Source organism: Phoca vitulina, unplaced genomic scaffold (genome assembly GCF_004348235.1).
Source record: "Phoca vitulina isolate PV1807 unplaced genomic scaffold, GSC_HSeal_1.0 scaffold11, whole genome shotgun sequence".
Classification (NCBI taxonomy): domain Eukaryota; kingdom Metazoa; phylum Chordata; class Mammalia; order Carnivora; family Phocidae; genus Phoca; species Phoca vitulina.
Window position 1 is genome coordinate 41,661,912 of NW_022589714.1, and position 22,304 is coordinate 41,684,215.

The 22,304-nt window shown below is 45.4% G+C and overlaps 4 protein-coding genes across 11 annotated transcripts in view; 2 read left to right on the top strand and 2 right to left on the bottom strand.

Moving 5' to 3' along the window:
• Window positions 1–3,801, bottom strand: part of NFYA (nuclear transcription factor Y subunit alpha) — a 28,345-nt gene extending 24,544 nt beyond the window's left edge. For 3 of the 4 annotated variants that reach the window (XM_032409861.1, XM_032409856.1, XM_032409855.1), the window contains exon 1: window positions 3,678–3,801. The gene's annotated coding sequence lies outside the window, so the exon portion shown is untranslated. Of the gene's footprint in view, window positions 1–2,134; window positions 2,820–3,677 lie in introns of those variants that run through there. The other variant, XM_032409857.1, reaches the window with a different exon arrangement.
• Window positions 3,802–4,201: 400 nt separating this feature from the next.
• On the top strand, window positions 4,202–10,677 carry OARD1 (O-acyl-ADP-ribose deacylase 1). Of its 5 annotated transcripts, none has more exons than XM_032409867.1 (6): window positions 4,202–4,302; window positions 5,084–5,163; window positions 5,497–5,641; window positions 6,599–6,657; window positions 7,708–7,820; window positions 9,161–9,436. In XM_032409867.1, the coding sequence occupies exons 2-6, from the start codon at window positions 5,125–5,127 to the stop codon at window positions 9,261–9,263; spliced, it is 459 nt and encodes a 152-aa protein (XP_032265758.1). In that variant the 5' UTR covers window positions 4,202–4,302; window positions 5,084–5,124; the 3' UTR covers window positions 9,264–9,436. The 5 variants fall into 5 exon arrangements, with proteins under 5 accessions (XP_032265758.1, XP_032265757.1, XP_032265754.1 ...); XM_032409866.1 differs by having other exon boundaries at window positions 4,204–4,449; XM_032409863.1 differs by lacking the exon at window positions 4,202–4,302 and adding an exon at window positions 4,313–4,534 and having other exon boundaries at window positions 9,161–10,677.
• Window positions 10,678–12,920: 2,243 nt separating this feature from the next.
• Window positions 12,921–13,850, top strand: LOC116635621 (guanine nucleotide-binding protein G(I)/G(S)/G(O) subunit gamma-10). The gene has a single exon (XM_032409869.1). It carries the CDS (start codon window positions 12,934–12,936, stop codon window positions 13,138–13,140), a length of 207 nt encoding a protein of 68 aa, XP_032265760.1. The 5' UTR covers window positions 12,921–12,933; the 3' UTR covers window positions 13,141–13,850.
• A 2,226-nt stretch (window positions 13,851–16,076) lies between these two features.
• Window positions 16,077–22,304, bottom strand: part of APOBEC2 (apolipoprotein B mRNA editing enzyme catalytic subunit 2) — an 8,917-nt gene continuing 2,689 nt past the window's right edge. Inside the window, exon 2 of the mRNA XM_032409870.1 lies at window positions 16,077–16,620. Coding sequence (XP_032265761.1) covers window positions 16,077–16,620 — 544 coding nt within the window. The remainder of the gene's footprint in view (window positions 16,621–22,304) is intronic.

A 22,304-nucleotide genomic window follows, 5' to 3' on the forward strand; every position in this document is an offset into this window, starting at 1 on the left:
TAACTGTATCTCAATAAAGTTGATTTAAAAAAATGGGATCATGAAGGAACATCCTCTTTAAACCCCCCCCGGCCACCCAAATCCCCTTCCTGTATGAGATTTTTTCCATGATCACTAATTTCCAGAAATTTATTTTATGAAGGACATGAGAATAAGTAATAAATAGAACGTCGTGCAGATTTTCCTCTTAACTAGTTTATGCTAGTAATAAAAACGCTTCAATTTAAAAACATTTCAATCCACTGTACCCTGAAGGGTAAAAAAGGAAGCAGTTCTCAATCTAAGAGCATTTCTCTCTCCCATTAATGAGGGATTCAGGTTGCAGCACGATACTGAGACTGCTAAGGGTGAGCATGTACCCAACTGGCTTCAATGAAGCCCTCTGCTTACTACTACCTTGAGCTTCAGTTAGTAAAACTGCAATACAATGTGACATTTGTCTTTCCTCCAGTGCTTTTCTGTCCAAGATTTGAACAAAATTAAGTCAGCCCCATTTACTCAGTCTAGTTCTCGATCCTAACACAGTTCTGGATGTTTCTTCCTCAAAGAGCAAGTGTGTGTATATTCCGGCTAGCATGAAAATCCTCTTCCTCCCCACTTCAAGGTGCAGAACCCTAAACATAGCTAACTACCAGGAACCTATTCTATGTGTCCCTACACACATTTTAAAGCTAAAACTTCCAAAAACTCAACCATAAGCATGTGAAAAGCCCTTCAAAATTACTATATTTAACAATTACTACCAGGTAAAGACTGTAACATCCCTTCAAGTTTTTTTGACCACAAATCACTGCACACATAACACAGAAAAAAGTAACTGAAACAAAATTTCCATGAATGCTTATCTTTATGTAACATAAGCTGGACATTGTTATTTCCTATTGTATTATAAAAAATTAGCATTACTCACTAAATTGATTTCACAACTCAACAAATGGGTCCTGATCTGTGTTTGATAAAAGACCAGAGAACAAAGGACTGTCCAGCTTCCCTACTGTCTGAGGGATTTCCAGATTGGAGTTCCTAATTTGCTCCTTGTCTCCACTAATGAGGCATCATTTGCCAGTCACCATTCTGCAGGTTTTAGAAATAAAAAGAAAACTCTGACGAAGATCCTAACTTCAAAGAGTCTTTACGTTTGGTAAAGAAGAAAAAAGCTATACTGGAACCCTAAGAGAGAAACAAAGTAAAACAGTAATAGGGAGAACAGACATTTCTTCTACCTGGGGATAGGTAAGTCAAGGAAGGCTTTAGGAAAATGTGGCACCTGACGTGGTCCAAAGTGTGAGAAGGATTTATACATGGGATGATGTGGGAGGGGGTGGAGTACTCTAAATGAAGAGACAGCATAAAAACAAGGACAGAGAAATTTCAGGATATAAACAGCAGATTAAAAGGCCCCATGTCAAGAGAAAGCTAGAGGCCAGAATACTATCTCTTTAAATTCTAGGCAAAGAAGTTCTTCTGCAGACAGGTGGAGGCTCTAGAGATGTCTAGCACAACAGCAACCAGACTATAATTTGTAACTGCCTTTTAGAAAAAAATCTAGTGAAAAATGCCCGGTGGTTTTAAAGAGGCTAGATATATCCATTTTTACATACCACGGTTTAAAGAATATTCAGAAAACAAATATAAATGTTCTAAAAAATACCTTAGACATGCTATCCCATCTATTAATGTGGATAATGTAATAATCAAAATGACTTTAACAACATGATTTCAACAATGAGAAATGCATTCTAAAAAGTGAAAACAAAAAAAAATGTCTCCAAAGTTTTAGTAGTGGAGAGTTTTATGACTTTCATGTGATCATAAAAATGGGCACCATATACTTAAGACCTACTGTACTTGCCAGGACTGTAGTACATGCTTCACATGAATAAAAACTTTTAAAGTCCTAAGAGAAAAATCTTCCTTTCCTCCCCCAAAGTCAGCCGCTGTTGTAGAGCAGAAGCCCACAGGTCAGAAACTTGTTTTTCAGACCCTGAAAAACAATACACTCCAGGATTTCTTCCATCTGAACCTCCAAAAAAATAACTATTTCCGAAAATCCTTATCAAGATATACAAGTGCTTTTATCACCTGGGCTTTCCAGCCTAAATTCTCACCAGTACTGCCCAGTGTCTTCACCCACCTTTCCCCTCAAACACAGCACAATTTGGTGCCTCTGCACATGCTCTTCTTTCTTGTTGGAAGAAATCCTATTGTCCTTCAAGGCCAATGAAAAGTGTGGCAACATCGAGTCTTCCACCGAGGCTCTTAGTAGCTCACCCACCAGTACTTCACAGAACTGAACTTGGCCTCCTTATAGCACTAACCTTTAAGTATTAATTAGTTGTTCACTTGTTAATCTCCACCAGGCAGGTAAGATTCTTATTGACCTCTACCTACTTTCTCCCCAGCATACAGACTGATGCTTGGTACGTACTAACTGCTAGAGACCTGGTTGTCAATGAAGATTTCGTCTCACCCTAACGAAACCCCACAACACTCTTAAGTTTCTATAAATATCTGAGTAGAAAACGTTAACATGGAATTAGAAAGTATGCTAAAAAAATAAATCAAGAGATGACTGTGGACTGAACTAATGAATCAAGCCTGGCACATGCAAAGTGACACAGAAAAGTTAAAGAAAAAAAAAAGAATTCTACATTCCCGAAGAAGGGAGAATTCGCAAGATGAGCAATGGAGAAAACTAATAATATGAGAAACAAGTTGTGCAGCCTCCGGGAAAAGGAATGCGCAGGACTGGCACTCATATAAGAGCGAGGTTCCAGGAACCGAATGGACTGGCCCGGCTGCACAGCCAGGACAAGAAAGGGAAACCGCTTGGTCGGTCTCCAAGACGGAGGTGCGCGGTTCTGCCCGGGCGAGCGGGGCGGGGAGAAGAGGAAATGACGAGCCAAAAGGGGGTGGTAACGGCGCCGGGCCGGAGACCCGGGCCGAACGTGCTGAGAGGAGGGGCGCGACGGGGCAGGGGAGTGGGCGCACTAACGGACCCCCTCCCCCGATCCGGGAGACGGCGGGGGCGGGCCCGCAGAGCGCAGAGGCGGGGGCAGGCAGGCTCCCTCTCCCCGCCGCGCCCCGGGCCCTGTGGCCGCGGCGCGTACCTTCCCCAGGCCTCACTCGCGACCCAGGGGGGGCTGCAGACAGGCAGACCCGTCTCTCGGAGGGCTGGGGATCGCGGGCCCCGCGGGAGACTTCCCGTCCGGAGGGCCGGAGCACGGAGAGTGCAAGGGCGGGCTTCAGTTTGAGGCCCGAACAATCTGGAGAAGACCGCCAAAGCCCCGGGTGTGCGTGGACCTGAGTGTAGGGACATTCGTGGCAAGCAGGCCACCAACCCCGAGCCTGGGGCCTGACAAACTGGACCTAAGGATCGGAAGAAGGGGGACGCATCCCCATCTGGCACAGGCACCCTGCAAGAGTCTGGACCCCGGGTGCTCGCTCCCGAGGGCGCCATCCCCGCGCGGGGCGGCCCCCTGCAGGCCCCGGCCGGGAATGGCCCGGGGCACTAACAGGCCCCGACCCGGGGCCGCCAGCCGCCCGGCTCGGCTAGGCTCAGCTAGACTCCCGGGGCTCGACGGGCGCCTGGGCCTCTCCTGAGTGGTCAGCGAGACCCGCCAATCGGGGCGCTGGGGCCGGCTCTGGGCCGCTGGATATTGGCTCCTCACACTCACCGTGCCTCGCTCCCCCGGTTCGCTGCCCGCGCTGATTGGCTCCAGTACCGGACCCCGAAACCCAATCAGAGGCTCCAGCCGCCGCTGCCGCCGCCACTGCCGCTGCCTCGCAAAATGGCGAACCCGAACAAAGGGGAATGGGGCCTCCCTCCAACCGCCTCCGCGCAGGCGCCTCTGAGACCACGCCCCCTAACCCCCAGCATCGGGCTCGCCCCACCCCCAGTTGAAGGAGCATCGCGCAGGCGTGCCCTGAAGCCACGCCCACTTCTCTGATTTGACACCATCTCCGGCTGAAGGAATACGCAGGCGCCTTCTAGACGCGCCAGATCCTTGAACTCAAACACCGCCCTAAACATAGTACTACGCAGGCGCTAACTGTCTCCTTTGTCAACTGCCCACCCCCTTCTCTGAGGTCGCTGGAGACACACCCCTGGGGCTAATGCGCAGGCGCCGTTCTTCCCCACTCGCGGTGGGCTGTCTCGTTACGCATGCCCGGACGGCGGCGGGACATTCCACGGATTTTACCGCCGGAAGTTCGGCGGCCATTACCAAAGAGTGGGAGTTTGGCTGACTAGCTAGAGGGGCTTGTTTCCGCCCGCTCCTGGGTGGTGGGCGGCCATTTTAGGTGCGTGCAATTAAGGGCTGTGGCGGGATTGGCTCCGCGTCTAGGTTCGTCCGCTGCTTCCCACCTACCAGGGCCGGATCCGGAGCCCTTCCCCGCGGGGCGGGACCTCGCAGCGGCCGACTCCTTTCCAGGTGAAGGGTAACCCGCGTACGTTGAGGTTTTGAGCCAGCCTTCCCGCTCCTTCCCACGGGACCCCAGGACAGGCCGTACGCCCTCGCTGACCCGCCCTAGGGTAGGATACAGAATGGGAGGCCTCTCTAGACTCCTTCCCCTGTCCCCCGAAGAGCAGGTGGGGGTGAGCCTTCCTTGAGAGGCCGCCTTTCCACCCCCTCTCTTGCAGCTCTGCAGTACACTCCCCTGGGCCGGACACTCCTCGGTTGCGGCTCGACGGGACTGTGGCCAAGTCCTTCCCTTTTTCTTGTGGGCCAAACCCACTGGGGAAATACTTTTGGTCAGGCCGAGGAGAGGAGACTGTCCTCAAACCGCCTTGCTCGGGCGCGGAGAAAGGAGGAGGCGCCTCCTAGGGACCGCCTTTTCTTCCCCTGGCTGAGCGGGGCGCTCCAGGAAAGCGCGAAATGCGGGCGGGGAGCGGCCGCCGCGACCTAGCCGTTCTTCCTCGTCCTTGCCCCAGTAGAGTTTTGTATTACTTCCTAGAGGCTCAACGAGCTCACGTTCAGCGATAAATGTGGGGGAAGAAATTGCCAAGTGGGTGGTCAGGGCAGTTTGAGTATAATACATACAGGCCGCCTAAGCATTTTTACTTCCTTTTCCCTTCTCATAGCTGAAGAAACACTTAAGTTCTGGAAATAGCGACTCAGTATCATGGCCGGCAGTCCTAATGAAGATTCAGAAGGAAGCAGAGTGCGTAACAACTATTAACTTATCGGTGAACTGAAATTCAGAATAATTGAGGTCAAAAGCATAAACACTTTTTAATTAAAGCAATATTGTCTTTTTTTTTTCCCCCTCTCCAGCTGATTTACTTCAGAAAGGCTGATACAGTCCTAGGCAGAAACCGTCCATCACTATCCTTGTACACATACTTTTAATTTGTTGTAGTTCCTTAAGTTCTGCAGGTCGGGTTTTAAATCAAAGAGGGACAGTGGTGGGGGACTCAGTAAAGGGAAATGAAAGAAACAGCTTAGTGTTTTTCTGTATCAAATAAAACCTTTTCTTTCCCTTTTCACATTTTAGATCACTTATGTGAAAGGAGACCTTTTTGCATGCCCCAAAACAGACTCTTTAGCGCACTGTATCAGTGAGGATTGTCGAATGGGTGCTGGGATAGCTGTCCTCTTCAAGAAGAAATTTGGAGGGGTGCAGGAACTGTTAAATCAACGTGAGTTTTGAAAAACAGCTGAATTAGTCTGCCTTGTCTAGAGCATCTTGACCTCCCGTTATATTTTAATTGTTAGACAAGGATATACATGCAGAGAGCGGGGTTCCTAACCACTGAGTACTTAATAACTCTTCAGATTAAGGTTTTTCTCTACAAAAGTAGCCTCTAGTTTGGGTCTTTATCACACCAAACTTGAATTCTTGTAAAGGTTTCTAATCTCTTCCTCTGTTTTAAAACTTTTTTGATATTACTTTTTGATATTACTCTACTTTTCTGAAACCTTTACTCTACTTTTCTGAAACTTCACTTCAGTTCCACAGGTATTAACTCAGCATTCAAGATCCTCTGTTTAACCCATATTGTACTTACTCTTCAAAGAGGAGTTTAGAAACCTCTTCCTTACCTTTCTCATCACTTTCTACCGAGATTTTAAACCAGAGATACGTGTTAGAACCACCTGTAGAGCTTCTGTAACAGTTGTTTAGATCATAGTCCAGGCTTATTGGGCCAGTCTCCCCTGGTGATTGCTTTAAAACAATTTCTTAACTTTTTTATCGTAGTTCTTTGTAAACATGACACTGTCTCTTCATTGAAAACTCTTTGGTCATTAGAAACTTTTATATATCTATGTTCTCCACAATGCTTAGCACAATAAATAACCCTTTGTCTGTAAAAAAATCACTGAAGTTTTTAAAGTGAGTATGGGTGTATTTGAAAATATGATCAGGACAAAAGATGGGGTAAGAGGAAAACAAGAACAAAAAATGAATAAGAAAGCTGGAAGTTAAGGAAGGAGGAAAGTATTACAGAGTGTTTCTTCAGAATTGAAAATTATTTTTAGCTCTGAAGTGAACTCAGATCTGTAAAGATTTTTTTTTCAAATTGAAGAATGCAAATCGGTGCTTTGTTTTTGTTTTTGTTTTTTTACCTTTCTACTATTAAATGACTTTTTCTTAGAAAAGAAATCTGGAGAAGTGGCTGTTCTGAAGAGAGATGGGCGATATATATATTACTTGGTAAGATGGGGGTCAATTCTCACTATGTCAATTTCTCACTAGGTCATAAGGACTGGTGAACACATGGGCTGTACTGCATTTGTCGATCATGATTCTAGACAACCAAAGATGACAAAAAGCTTCTGATCTCATGCTCACTTAGATCAAGTGGTGGTGGTTCTGTGGAGCACTGGGTTAGAAAGGAACATGAGGCTGCATCCCAGCTCCACGGTGAAGAGTACTGTGACAGCCACCAAAAGCCTCTGTTCTGAGAGTTGGAAAAGTTAGGGATGTCCCACATACTTCAGTTCTTTCCTAATTAGAGTGTGATAGAAACAGTAGTTTCTCAAAAGACAGATTGCCCAAAGGAGTTTTTCTCTCATTCTTCCCTATTGAATGCAGTGCCTAGTATTACTTAACTCCTTTCCTGCCTTTTGCCTCAATGTGGGATTCTTTCACTCTCCAAATGGTCTTCAGGCCCCAGAAGGAGTGTAGCTTCTTGGTGATGGTGCTAGGTCACTTAGAGCAACCAACCCACTACACATCTGATTTGGACAGCACACTGAGTGGGGACATGTCTTAAGATCTTTGGATGCTCTCCTTAAGGCCGATGTGGCTTCCAGTCTTGTTTGGAACACTACCAATTTCTCTTTGTTCTATAGAGAAACAAAAAGCAAATAAGCATGGTTTCTAAATAGACTTAACAGGAAGTTTTCAGGTGGTATGGGTTCTTCCTTGTTGCAGATATATTGCTTATCTCTTGGAAGTGGCACAAAGACTTTGACCTACCTTGCTTAAAAACAATAGACAATAGGCACTGCCTGCTAATATGGGCTTCTTGGCAAAAGGAAAGGTTATCACGTGGCAGTGTCTGGGTTTCTCAGGCCCCGTTTAGTAGATTTTCCTGAGGGCCTCCCATAACTGGAAAAGACAGTATGACATTTGTCATTCTGCTCTGAACTCTTCTATAGAAATACACTTATTTTAATTATCAGGATGTTGGGAGAATGTGATGGCTCTTTGGCTGTCATTTTGGACTAATGGAAGTTTGAATTCATTCTTTGTACTCAGATTACAAAGAAAAGGGCTTCACATAAGCCAACTTATGAAAACTTACAGAAGAGTTTAGAGGCCATGAAGTCCCACTGTCTGAAGAATGGAGTCACCGATCTCTCCATGCCCAGGCAAGGAAATCCAGGGCCCTAAATAAAGACTTGTAACTGAGTGGTGGGATTTGCTGTCTGACTTGAAAGCTTAACTCAAAATATAGGCTTAAAAGTGGACAAATTTAAAAACTTCTAAAAATCACCAGTGAACCAGTGATCAGACTTTAGGCCACATTATACCCATTTCTTAGCCTGGGTCCAATGAATCAGGATAATTAAAACACACCTGCTTCAGCCTACTTTGTAGGGAGGATCTGTTGGTTAGTCATCTTTGTTGAATTCTGGGCATCTTCTGCCTGAGGCTGAGGCTCTGTTCTTGAAGCAGTAAAAGCCTAAGAACCAAGACTGAGCAATTGTGATATTCTTCTGGGCCATTTCACGTGTCCCAAGCTTATTAATCTGGTGCAAAGAAGGTTGTAAATTATCACTGCCTTAAACTGCATGCTTATTGTGGTCAGTGTGGTGGTAGCCAGAGGATAGGTCCCTTATGTAATGTATTAGACCCTCGATATTGGGAGCCTAAGGGAATGGCGTTGGGGGTTCAATATCCTCTTTACTTTCTTCTTAGGGAATAGGCTCTTGGGGTCATTTCTCTTCCTGTCAGTCTAATTTTGAGTCCGTGCTGACCATGCATGCAGGTTTGTTCTAAGCCCCAAGTTACTTATGAATGTGGCTACAAAATCCCTCATTAACCCTGGGCTGTAATGTATTCATGTCTTCTGTATCAGAAACTGGTACGTGTTTTTATCACAATTTTTTTATGGACTTAATTATCAGACTATATGAAATTAGCAATTTTAAGTCTTTCCCCCTTAGGGATATTGAGGATCAATAAAGTAACATCTTAGAAGAAAGGTGCCAGGTAGGAGAGTTTTGTGGGCTGACTCAGGTTTCTCACCAGGGTGTTGCAAAGACCTGAACTGTAATCAGCTTGGCATTTCCCAGCATTTCATTTTGATTTCCTTTTTGCCAAGATCTCGTCTTTTGTCCCTCTTTTTATTTTCCTTAGCATTTCATTATCATAAGTGTGTTTTTAAAATCCCAGCTAGTTTTTATCAATAAAGAAGGATAGTGAGTCTCCCATGTCACCGCAGTCACCCATTTTCTCAAGGTAGCCTCAAGCAACTGAGAAGTGGCATCTTATTAGCAAAAGAGAAGTGACAGCTGTTGGACGTTGGGGCCATCTAGGAACAGATTAGGTGACTCACAACAGGAATTCACTTCCAAACTCCTACCATGGGTGTGAGACCAGATCATTTGTCTTTATGCTTTGGGTGGGTGCAGCCTAAAGGAAGAGGGAAGAAATGATTTCCTAGGTACCTTCATCACAACCCGTGGAGCTGTTTTGTCTTTTTCAGGATTGGATGTGGTCTTGATCGTCTGCAATGGGAAAATGTATCTGCAATGATTGAAGAGGTGTTTGAAGCCACAGACATCAGAATTACTGTGTACACACTGTGAACAGATGCGTGCTGTGGATGTGTCCACGTTCTGTGTGATCCCTACTGGACCGTAGCACTGGACGAACTGACCTGAAAACGGTCTGAGGAAAGATTCGTGTGAAGTAGTCTGTGTCACAGGCCAGACTTGGGTTGCTGTATTCTCATGATGGGACTGGGACTCTGGAGGAGGGATTGCTTGGGAAATGTTGCTGTGATTTTTTTTTTTTTTCCTTCAGGAAGGTAAGAAGTAGAATGCCTCATATTAGGCAAGGAAATCAGATGTTGGGCCTCTGACCTGTTTTGATCCAGGATACGACCTGACTTGTTTGGCTTGCCACTAGGTGGCAGCACTGATTCTACTTTTCTGCTGTTTAAGAGAAATTTCAGGAAGGATGAACATTTCAATTAGTTTTGCGTCTTTTGTCATTTGTGAGCTTGCTTGATATTATCCTTATGTCATTCTAGGAGAGAATTATGGGTTTTGTTTAAGTTACAAAAATGAGTCTTAGGTTGTTAACAAGAAATTTTTGGTGACAGAAAAGGAAAAATAAACATGTTTTTCTTGGGGGTCCAATGAGGTTCTGTGCACACGGCTGTTGTTCTGGACCTGGGTAATGGAGGATTCGCCTGTAACTAATTGGGAAGAATCAGACAAAAGGTCCAGTGGGAAGAGCAGCAGGGTGAGAAGAAATAAGAACGGACAAGAACTGTGGGTCAGCATTACTGGAAAGGCAGATGTTTAGAATCTCCTCATGGTGAACTCTTGCTCTCTTCTGTCTACCACATAGCTTCTGCAATTGAATGGGTCTGAATTCAGTCATGGAATAAATGAAATAATGTATATGAAATATCTGCTGAATTGCTTAGGGCAGAGTAATGACTCAACAAATCAGTGGTTCTCAACAAAATCCTTCCTTAATGAATCTTTTAAGAAAAAAGCCCACTTCCTTCAAAAACTCTAGTTTGGCAGTTTGGGGTGGGGTGGGGGAAGTGGCTAGGTTTCTTTGTGTCATTAAGCTCCAGAGGGGATTGTGATCATGTAGCCAGCTGGGATGGAAAACAGTACATATTAGTCCCTTTTTCTTCTTTAGCTAAGAGAGCAGCACTTTATCCACTCCAGTGTTTACAGTGAGAGAATAGGTTCCTGGATTCAGTATCAAAGGTACTGGGAAAACTAGTGGAATTCTTTTTTACCATTACTATGGTAGTAGGAGTTAAGACAGGGTTGCCTGGCTAGCTCAGTCAATAGAGCATGTGACTCTTAAGGTTGGGATCGTGAGTTCAAGCCCCACATGAGAGGTGGAGCCTACTTAAAAAAATAAAAAGTTAAACTAGCCTGAACTATTGATTTTCTTGCTAGAGTGAATTCTGGGTCTGTTGTAGGACTTGTTGCTTTCCCAAGTGTAAAAAGAACTGGGTTTCAGAAGGGGCTTGTTGAAACACTAGGAAAACACTGGTTAAATATAATCTTTGTACTTTAGACTTGTGTTCTTATCACACTGTAGTGTGATAGGAGGCAGCAGTTTAAAAAACTATTTACTTCTTTTGTATCTCTGGAACAGACAAGTTCATGTCGTTGGGGTAGGAGTAGTGCAGGGCCAAGTTCATTGTTGAACTCAGACTGAGGCTTTTGAAGCTTTGCTTTTGTCCACATACAGTAAAACTGAAGGGGAAAAGAGAATGAATACACAATACAGAAAATGAGAGTGGGATGGTAAGAGGAAACTTAGAATCAAAGTATTTTGCTTAACTATGCAAATAAATCTTTGCTCTTGGCTCAAAACATTGGTTTTTGTAGGATTTAAAGGGATTGGGGTTAATTTTTTTCGTGGAGTATGAGCCTTGAAGATTCTCTGAACAAAGTCTAGTCTCGGGGAGGACTGGCTGTAAGTGGAATTCTGTGACTCAGTGGGGATATGATAAAGTGCTTTGTCATTTGCAGATAGTCTTAGGGTCAAATTCTGATGACTTATCACACTTGAAGCTTGGGAAGAGGAGGCATGGCCTGATAGAATGAGCAACATTATTCCTGGAAACCTAGTTAGAGTTTGGCAAACACCCAGAAATTCGCACATGAAGTTTTGCTTCTACAGAGGACTCAAGCCTTGGAAGAAAGGAGACTTGATACCATCCTGCTGTCACCATCAAGTACCACACATCAACTAATCTTACAGGGTGTGTCTCAACGTTGAAATCCTACTTATCCTCTCCTTAATCAAGTGGCTAATTGCTTATTAAGTAGCAATGGGAACATGGATATCTTATAACAGATTTCCCCTGACCTTCGTTTCACCCTCTGCCATATTCCTTGTCTTCAGAGAAGGGAAAAGGCACTCATTTACAAGTAATCTCAAAAAATATTTGATAAAGGTCAAGACTGGGGTGGGAAGTTGGCCTGGGAGAGTTAGTATCCTGTGTTGCCTAGACAAGCCCTGGGTTAAGCCGCCCTCCCACTTTCTCATGTCATGGCTTGGCTCATAGCCTGGGAACATCCCTATTCCTAGGACTTGTTCACTGTTCATAGTAACTTCTAAATGCCCAAGCTCCTTAAAAAACCTGCTCACAGAAAAACCACACCACTTCTTTTATTAATGTTGCTATTTTTCTTAAAAAAAATCCAACTTCACGTAAAATGCATTTCTGGACATATTTCAAAGATCTGCACAGACCTTGGGTCTGAGGTTCTTTGCCTCAAGCAGCCCATTGGGGGAATAATTAGGCCCTTCTGCCCCACAGATGCCTGGTGCCCATATATAGTTGCCATTTCTTTCTTTGTAACTCACTTTCCTCTTTCCCAAGAGCAGCCTTAGGGAGAGCTGTGGCTTAAATGATTTACAGCATGAGCAGTATACTTAAGAGTCCTTGGAGGACCTGTGCACTAGGATTGGTTGGTGTCCAATGTTGTCCATCTCAAGTGGTATTAGGAAGTCAGGCATGTCCCAGATGGCCATACATGTCACTGCTGTCTCCTGGTGGCAGCAGGCAGACCTTAGTGAGAAAACAGAAAGCATGTTACCGAGAGCTCGCTGGCCCCAAACAATGAGTTTTCTTTTGAGCTAGGGTTTCTGTGTGCCCTCTGAGCAAGTGTGAATTTCTCCCCCATAGTCTCCTGTGATTTCCACTTTACCCAGCGTTAGGTGTGTTGTGTTTATGTTTTGGTGTGGTTCACACAGGGAAAACCCCAGAAAATACCTCCTTGAGTTAAATATATGGTTAAATTCTATTGTCATTTTTTTTTAAAAAAAAAAAGATGGAATAAGAAATATAAGGCAAATTTTCTTTAACAAACGCCCATTTCTTAGTATTTTAATTAAGCAGAGTTGTTCTTTCGGGCTTTTAGATTACAACTTGATTTCATGCCAATTTTTTTTTTTTTTAACTTGGTACATTTTAACCTTTCCCTTCAGGAACATGAATAACTCAGAGTACAGGGAAGCATGTTAATGGGTCCAGATAATACGGTTATGTACACTAATGGAAGGAGGCTTATAGTGTGGAACATGTCCAATAATACTTTATTTAAAAATAATTTGACTTGGAAGTGGACTTTTCCTCAAACTGATTAATCTGTTTTACTTCCGTTTAGATTAGCATAAAATAGTTTCCCCGCCCCGGGGCGGTGCTGGCGCTCAGGGCCTCGTGGCTCCCCCAGCCCAGCTCCCCCGCCTTCGGAGCCCAGCGCCGCCGCCATGTCTTCCGGGGCCAGCGTGAACGCTCTGCAGCGCCTGGTGGAGCAGCTCAAGCTGGAGGCCGGCGTGGAGAGGATCAAGGTCTCGCAGGCAGCTGCAGAGCTTCAACAGTACTGCATGCAGAATGCCTGCAAGGATGCCTTGCTGGTAGGTGTTCCAGCTGGAAGCAACCCCTTCCGGGAGCCCAGATCCTGTGCTTTATTCTAAAGGCTGTAAGGAAGAAGTTCACTGAGGAATGCTTTTAAGCGCAAAGTGATGAATAACTGCCTCCAAGTCTCAAGAAAACACTTTTCTCCAGACAAATGACTTAGATATTTCAGACCTTTCCTTGGCCTGGTCCTATAGCCAAAATTCTATAGAAATTGATGAGTTTCTACTCAGATAAGGAAACTGGGTGAGGGGGAAGACTAGATAATAATGGTCAGACTCTTTTGGTAAAGTGCTTTTATATTAAACAAAAATGTTACCACCAAATACACCTCTTTCATAAGCGAATTACTGGTGTTTCTATACCTGGAATATTATGTTTGTTTTATTTACTGGATGTTTACATTTTGGGAAGGCAAACATTTTTGTTTGTTAAAAAATTGAATATTTCTAATTTGTTCCTAAGATTTTTATACCATAACAAAACTGTTCTTTTCTCCTGAATTTACAGTTTCTAAATGAAGACAAGCAAGTGTAAAACTGGGGGAAGAACAGGCTTTATTAATCAAATGATGTCTTGATTTTTCTAAATGAGAAGATTGCTTTATTTTTAACACTAAACATGGGAGCTGTTTCTTAGCAAACTTGTTTGGAAAGATTCATGTTGTGTTGTGTATTAGATTGCCCCATCTGTGTATGAAGCAGATTGGGTCTTTGTCTTCTTAAGTTCCTCTACTTTATAGTTGTGGTTGTACTTAAAAAACAAAAAACAAAAAAACACACCATTATCTCATGTCTTTAAAAAAATGTTTAGGGGCGCCTGGGTGGCTCAGTTGGTTAAGCGACTGCCTTCGGCTCAGGTCATGATCCTGGAGTCCCAGGATCGAGTCCCGCATCGGGCTCCCTGCTGTCAGCAGGGAGTCTGCTTCTCCCTCTGACCCAACCCCCTCATGCTCTCTCTCTCTATCTCATTTTCTCTCTCAAATAAATAAATAAAATCTTTAAAAAAATAAAAATAAAAATAAAAAAATGTTTAAATGTGTTACTCAGAACACTGCAAATGATTAAAAACAAAATAATGTGAAAATATTACGACCTAAATAAATTCTTAATGTCACAAGTGTTAAAAAAAAAAAAAAAAAAGATTAGCATAAAATACAACCCTCAATTATCTAAAATTAAAAGCTCCTTTTAATCCTCCTTGAAGTGCTTAATTTTTATAGCAGATTTAGCTATCTAATTATTCGACTTAATGGAAAAACAACAGTACACACATACAAACACATCTCTGAGGCCTTGCTGGCTAGGCAGCTGGAAGAAGTGGCCCATGGCTCTGAAAGGTGTTTAAGAAGAAACTATACTATAGTTAAGATTAAGCTACCAGTCATCATTCTGGAGAGTCTATGTAGGGTTTATAATGACGGTGATAACACCTACAGTAATAAAATCTTCAAGGAATTTAAAAGTTAATTTTGTATTTTCAGAGGTCACCCTTAAAAATCTGTTTTTACCACTCCTCACCACCAGAGTGGTGTCTTATTTTATGTGAGCAGAGTACAACGTGGCATTACCTGACCTGACCGTCTTCCCACTGAATTCAATGAATAGGCACTGCTTTTTTAAGAAATGGATGAAAATCGTGTCTTCTTGGATTGGCGAAAGCTCAGCTGAAGAATTATCAGGCACCCTGTGTGCATGCCTAGTAGCAGACACCTGCCAACATCAAGCTCCAGAACATTGATATTTCCCAAAACGTGTCAATGAAGCCAACCTCTTCTCTTTAGAATATTAAGAGTGAGAGACACCAGAAATAAACTGAATAGCTTCATGGAAGCATGCTGCTTTATGTTTTATTAATATGTGAATTGTTCCAGAATTGAAGTTGGAGAAGAGGGTGGTAAAGACCCTTTCTCCATTTCTGGAGGATTTTGATCAGTCAGGCCTTGTGAGGGGACTTGTTTGTAGCATTTCTGCGGGAACAAACTAGATCAGACCAAACTCAAAAAAAGTTAGTGAAGGATCTTTTACCCTCTTTCCTGAGGGTAATCGGCCTGTTTCTCTGAGAGTCTAATTTACCCTCAGCAAGAAGCCAAATTGGCCTTAATTGTGTCCTAATTATTTGCTTAAATAGCTAATCTTTACTTCCAGTTCTCCACATCTTGGTATCTGTAGGAGGCTACTTCTGAGCTGCTGCTAATATACAAACATCTTTTTAACCCTTTCAACATTCCTGCATAAAAGAACATGTTGCTGTGATATCCCCATTCCTGAATTCAGCATTTTTCTATCTGTTCTGAGGTCTTCTCAAAGTAAGAAAAATGTTCTTGCATTATACATTCACACAAATTATTGGTCTCCTTCAAAGCGGAACCATTTGTTTGAAAACATGAAAGCGTCTCTGGCAATAAATAAATAAGTTGAATACAAATCCATCTGGGGACTTTCAAAAGTACCAAAAATGAAAAAAATAAGTAAAATTGTCCTTGAAGGAACGAAAAACCTCCATTACAGGGCACTGGAAGAGTAAGACTGCAAATGGGGGTGGGGGTGGGAGGAGGATGTCCAGAAGGTGTCCAGAGTTAGTAAGTCTGGACTCCTGTCCATGGGGGCATGCTTAGGGGAGTGAGGTCTCCTCTCTGCTGTTCAGTCACAGGTCCTCGCACCATCCAGATCTGACCAGGGCAAGTCATTCTGTCTCACCAGAGATTTCGGATTCCTGTCAACCTTGAGTATTCCAAGGTATGGGAAAAGTTCGTTTGATATAAAAGGGTAGAAGCGAGAAAGGTTTAGGGAGAGGAATTGAGAGGAAAGAGAAAAGGAAATGGGATCTCCTAAAATGTTCTTACAGCCAACCAAAAGAAATGCAATTCGTCGGGGCGGGGAGGAGGGTAAACCAAACATACCACCCATTCCACCGGCCCTCCAGCCTTCTACTCAAGGGAAGGGCTAGGGACACAGCATGGCGCCATGACTCACGTGAGGCTGGGCCCAGTGGCCTACTTCAGGATGTCCGCCAACTTCTCCTCGTAGTACAGGAAGTTCTCCTGAATGTCCTCCCAGGGCTCAAAGGCCTTGGATTGGCCCTCTTCTTGCTCCACAAAATTCTGCCAGACGTACTCGAAGTCCTGGGGCTTCATGATGCGCAGCCGGCAGCCGGCCTCCTTCAGCTTCCTCAGGGCGGCCTGCACGTCGGGCTCCTCCCACATGAAGAGGCGCCCCACCAGGATGAGCAGGCGCAGGTTCTTGGTCTTGCCGAGGGTCCGGATGATGTGGTCGGCGCAGGCCGCGCAGGGGCTGGACGACACGTACCAGGTGACGTTGTAGCGCAGGGCCGGGTCGAAGGCGGGCAGGATGGTGTTGAAGAAGGCCTCCTCGGCGTGGGCGGCGGCGTGCTCGTCCTCCAGGTACCCTCGGGTGGCCTGCACCTGGCCTCCCTTGCCCTGAGCTTCAACCACGTAGCACAGGAAGGTCTTGTTCCGCCCGGAGCTGTACTCCACATTCCGGAACTGGAACTTAAAGAAGTTGACGGGCAGCCGCTCCCTGTGGGCCGAGGGGGCAGGGCGACAGGGGGTAAGAGAGGGCGATGAGCGCTCCTGTTCCTCGGACCAGCCCGGAGCAGGCGGCTCTCCAAACTCGGTGCCTCGGGGACACGTTGGCTCATCCTATCAGAGCAGGCCTTGCCTAGGCTAACATCAGGGACAAAAAAAAGGCAGGACGGAATCCAGAATGGTTTATCTGGAGGAGAGGAGAGAATTTGGAGGTGGCGCCTTCCGGTCACCCCAATAGGGAGGGTCTCCAAACACTCCACCATCCCTCCAACACACAGAACACTCCTACATTTCTGAATCAGTCACTGCTTCACCTGGCCACACATCAGAACCACCCAGAGGACTCTATGCACGTCAGTGCCTGGACCCCACCCCAAATCAACGAAATCCGATCGGCTGGAGAGGGCCCAGGCACCAGCATTTTTAAAAAAACTTGCCAGATGATTCTAATAGGTGGCCAGTTTGGAAAAGCAGTGTTCCAATAGTAATCTCACAAAGTAGCAAGCAAATAAAATTTCTCCTGATAGAGCAAGACAAAGATTCAGCAGAACATTTCCTGCTTCCGTTTGTCTTCCCTGCCACTGACCGCTGGTGTACCTCAGGCGTGGCGTGGCCCACCACTCAGTGCCGCGCTCTCCCACTGACTGCTTCTCAAGCCTGGCTTTTCCCGCAGCTGAAAGAGTTGTCACAGGATAAACGTCCAAGAATTTTTTATCTTTGAGGTCAGACTACCCGAGAGTACCTTGATATGATACAGCTTGTATAGTAGTATTGAGTCGTTTCAAAATCATAAAAGACTTGGCCTCTGCCACCCAGATGGTTCTAATCTAGCAGCTCGACTCTAGCTAAGAGCATTCGAAAACCGCTAATTTTAAAATGCGTAGGGAGCATGGAGGACGTGGGACAAAGGTTCTCGAACGTTTAGCCTTGATTCAAAAGGCAACAGAGAATTGTTACAGGCCCTTGACTAAAGAAAGTTGTAATAAAAGTGACATCCACGGGAGATGACATGGTGGCTTTAAGCAGGTAGAGCACGGCTGGGGAAAAGTGTGAACTGAAGCAAGCCCGTTTGGTATCTTAGGAGGCCAGATTTGGTGATGACTATGTCCAGTGGCTTCGAGGGTGGGATGGATGATTAGGAAATGAAACCAGCAGAAAAAGGCCAGGTTTGGGAGGAAGTTCAGTAGTAAGAAGGAGGAGAGAGCAAGGTTTCAAAAGGGGATAGAGAGGGCAACAGAGGTGATTGTTTTTATCTTTATGTGTGTCTGCATCTCTTTCTAAAATAGGGAAGCCTTTTGCAGGTTAGGAGGCCAAGGAGAACGAGGAGGCTTTCACAGGGACAGACTGAAAATGTCACAGGAGAGGAGGGGATTGAGTACCGGCTTGGGGATGCTGAATGTTTTCTTTTTCTTTCTTTCTTTCTTTCTTTCTTTCTTTCTTTCTTTCTTTCTTTCTTTCTTTCTTTCTCTCTTTCTCTCTTTTCTTTCTTTCTTTCTTTCTTTCTTTTCTTTCTTCTTCTTTCTTTTTTTTTTAAAGATTTTATTTATTTCCTTGTCAGAGAGAGAGAGAGAGCACAAGCAGGGGGAGCGGCAGGCAGAGGGAGAGGGAGAAGCAGGCTCCCCGAGGAGCAGGGAGCCCGATGCGGGGCTTGATTCCAGGACCCTGGGATCATGACCTGAGCCGAAGGCAGATGCCTAACTAACTGAGCCACCCAGGCATCCCTGAATGTTTTCTTTTTTAAAAAATGTAATCTCTGGGGCCGCGCCTGGGTGGTTCTGTCAGTTAAGTGTCCGACTCTTGGTTTCTGCTCAGGTCATGATCTTGAGGTCGTGGGATCAAGCCCCACGTCAGGCTCCCTCCAGACGTTCTGATTTCATTGGGTTGGTGTGGGGCCCAGGCACTGACATTTGTAGAATCCTCTGGGTGGTTCTGATGGGCTCCATGCTCAGCGGGGAGCCTGCTTGAGATTCTCTCTCTCTCCCTCTCCCGCTGCCGCTCCCCCCTCATGTGCTCTCTCTAAAAATAAACAAAAAATTTTTAAAAAGGTAATCTCTGAGGTTGCCCCAGAAGATACCCTGTGGCAACCGTTAACTCTACTGTTACTTCTCTACATGCCTTCCCTTTCTAACTCCCAGGACTACAGGGAACTCCCAGGTGTCCCAGAGCCTTGGCTTCTTAGGGATAAGCCGCAGGTGCCAAAGAGCTGAGTAAACACGAGCTGTTTCCCTGCAGTTCTCCCTGCCCCCATCACAAAATTGTCTCCACCCAAGTTTCCATATCTCTAGCTGTCAAGTTAAGTTTCCACTGTGGAGATGGATGTGTTTGAGGACCTGGCCCCAGGATTCCTTCAGATACTATACTTAGCTCTCTAAACCCCTCTGTCCCTAGTTGGATGTGTTTATTATTTACTTAACATTTTGGAAGAATGGATGGCCTGATGATTCCCCTCTCCTATTTCAATCCCTGTTGGGAGTTCACTTACACTGAGCTCTCCCCAATTAAACTCACCCTACAAGACCACTCCTGGATTTTACCGGTTGCTAAATGGTCCCTTCACTTCCTGGAATGGCTTTTTTTCTCTGAGAAGCACAGAGCTTACCTTTCTTGCCCAAACACTTTATGCTTTTCAAGGCCTTTCGCCAGACACCCCCCCGCCCCCTGCCCCCAAGCCTAGTCCAGAGCCACCTGTATGATGGATTCTCAGGCGAAACCCTTGGAAGTATTCATGACTGTGTGGTTGATTGGGGGCTTCCCCAAAGCTGCCTGTGTGGCCCCCCGGGTTTCCTTCTGGAGCCCCCAAAAGCATTGCTCCAACTTTGCCAAATACAGCCCAGCCAAGAGCGTGAATTTGGCCCAGCATGCAATTGCAAATTGGCTCGCTGATCTGAGGGTGTTACTTGTCCCAGCCTCTGTTTAACTCTGATGTTTTCCCCTCCTCCTCTTCCCTTTGCAAGAGGAGAGGACCCAGAGAAACCTGAAACCCGAGGGAGAGGAAGAAAGTTCACCTCTCTATAAATACCAGTTTCCCACCCCTCTGGCTGGCAGCCCCATAGTCTGCTCCGTGCCTCAGGAGAGCCTTCTGGACTAGGTGCCTAAGGAAGGGAAATACTTTCAAGGGGCAAAGGAAAGTCAGGGAGCGTCTTGGCTCGCAGTCTTTCCTTTGGGCTTGCTCAAAAACTGGGCTTGCTTGGCTTCTCAATGGGCTTCTTGGTTTTCCAGAAGGAGCATAAAGGTCAAATGAAGTTCTTTGGGCCTCCCACAGGCCTGCCACAAGCTGAAACAGCCAGGCCCTGGAGAGGAACCAGGAGAACAGAGGCGGAAAAGGTCTGAAATCTCTCCAGGGAGCTGGACAACGTGGCCATCTCGGGTGATTTTATAGAATCACAAAATAAGTCAACACTGTTATACCTGCTAGTGGAAGAAAGGAAACAGTGACACTAATTTCTCAGATAATCACAAACATTTTTTTTCCCTAGTAGCATGATGCCTGAGTACCGTAGTGACTTATAGCCTTACTCTCGCCCCCCAGCGGGGTGTTTTCTTTTTTCTTTCTTTTTTTTTAAATTTTATTTTATTATGTTATGTTAGTCACCATACTGTACATCATTAGTTTTTGATGTAGTGATCCACGATTCATTGTTTTCGGATAACACCCAGTGCTCCATGCAGTACGTGCCCTCCTTAACCTGCTGAAATGGGGCGTGCATGTGCCTGTGTGTTGGAGTGATGGTCTAGAGAAACACACTGGTAGCAGATTTCTTCACCTGGGCTCAGTCACTGCTTCAGGCACCAAAACCAACAGGGCTACTCCTCCCCCTCCCCCGCTTCTTCAAGCACCCCTTCCTCATACTTTCTGCAGATAGGTCACTCACACTTCATCTGCTGAGACCCAGCCTCCTGGGCCTTGCAGTTCTCTAGGCAGGAAACCAAGAATCCTAATCTCTAGGAAAGACTGTTTACAACATGGTCAACTTGATGGAGGGAGAAGGGATGTGAATAAATATAAGATATATATTTTTCTCACGTTCACATTGAAAGAATATTTGCGCTCCCTAAGCATAAATCTATACGGTGAAAGAGAGCAACCTGGAAGGCAGTAGAAGCTGGTCTGAGATGAAACATTTGCTCCAAAATGATCCATGGGATGGAAAAATCTCCTCACAGGTCACTGAGTGTTTACTTGGTTCAGCTTTCCTTGCCAGATCTCTCAAAATCTGCTTGAAAGAGGCAGATCTGATGGTTTCGGTCTCCTTCTCCTTTTTCCAGACCACTTGCAAAGTGGATGCTGAGGAGTGGGCCCAGGCAGAAGGAGGATAGAAGCAGAGAGTTCTAACAGCCTGACTTTCTAGAGCCCAGATGGGGTTTGCCAGGCTGCTGGCTCCTGGGTTGTAATTCTGGATGGGATTCGGCCCTAGGGAAGCCCTGAGCCACTGCCTTTCTCCTGGGAGGCACTGTCTTCACACTCAGTGGAGGCCAGGGTGGCCAGAGTCAGTGGCTGTCTTCTACTCTTTCTGGAACAAGCCTCCCCAGCATGCTCTGGAGCCCAGGATGAGGCGTGAGGGGCTTGTGGCATTAATAGCCGAGTTGAAGGTCCCCCACTCCTTGCTGTCCCTTCTCCTCTGAATCCTGCATATCCTCTCCGCATTTCCCACGTGACCAGAGGAAACCACTGGTAGCTACAGAAGCAGTTGAAAGGACAGTCACAGCCTGTGCCATTTATCTCTCTTCCATACCAATCCCTTTGCTAGCAGGTTCAGCGTGATGCAAAATCGTATGCAGCACAACTAGAGACAAACAAAGACGAACACACAGCCAGGGGTCCTGCTAGGCAGAGACATAGTCGCTCATCACTGGGATGGAAAGATGAGGAGACAACTAATTCTGGTACCCCAGAGCTTCCCTAAAGCACGCCGAGCTGAGAGGCAGGCATGGACCTGTGGAATTCTCTTCTATGCTGAGGGCAGCTGGCTCTTCATAGATCCTGAACTTCTCTCCTCCCAGAAGCCCTCCCCACAATTAGTTCCTTATCCTAATGCCTGGCAGACAGGCTACCATAAAATAGGTGTTCATTCATTAGTTCATTTATTTATTTAGCAAGTATCTATTAGGAGCTAGGCACTATTCTTGGTGCGAGGGATAAAGCAGTTAAAAGGCAAAGTCCCTGTCCTCATGGAAGTTAAATACTAGTGGGGAAAACAGGCAGCAAATAAATGATTCCTATTTAGTAAATATTTGTTGAATATAAAAAACCTCCCATTTATGGCTTTTTTTTCTAGATGCAGTGTGGTGATTTGGAGTCAGACAGTCCCGGGGTTTACGCCCTACTCCATCCATTAGCTTTGGGCAAATTACTAATCCCTCTGAGGCTTGGTTTCCTCATCTGGAGGATAGGTCGAGTAATCCAACCTCTCAGAATTTGGACAATGGTCAACACTCAAGAAATTAAGCCTGGTGCTGTTGGGTGGTGCCTTCTCTGGACCTCAAATCTTACCCCTCAGAGCTGAATCTTAAGCACAACCAAACCTGAGCCCTCTCTACTTTTCTTCTAGTGTTTAGAGGGTTCTCTCTGTCCTTGGTGTGCTGGTTTAACACCCAGCTCTGTGACAGGAAGGGAGGGAGGGAGGGAGGGAGGAAGGAAGGAAGGAAGGAAGGAAGGAAGGAAGGAAGGAAGGAAGG

Excerpts from the sequence above, each read along its gene's own strand:
- OARD1 (XM_032409867.1), top strand. The coding sequence starts at position 5,125 with ATGGCCGGCAGTCCTAATGAAGATTCAGAAGGAAGCAGA. Across the intron at positions 6,658-7,707 it reads GGCGATATATATATTACTTG|ATTACAAAGAAAAGGGCTTC; the intron begins GTAAGATGGGGG and ends CTTTGTACTCAG. Across the intron at positions 7,821-9,160 it reads ACCGATCTCTCCATGCCCAG|GATTGGATGTGGTCTTGATC; the intron begins GCAAGGAAATCC and ends TGTCTTTTTCAG.
- LOC116635621 (XM_032409869.1), top strand. The coding sequence starts at position 12,934 with ATGTCTTCCGGGGCCAGCGTGAACGCTCTGCAGCGCCTGGTGGAGCAG.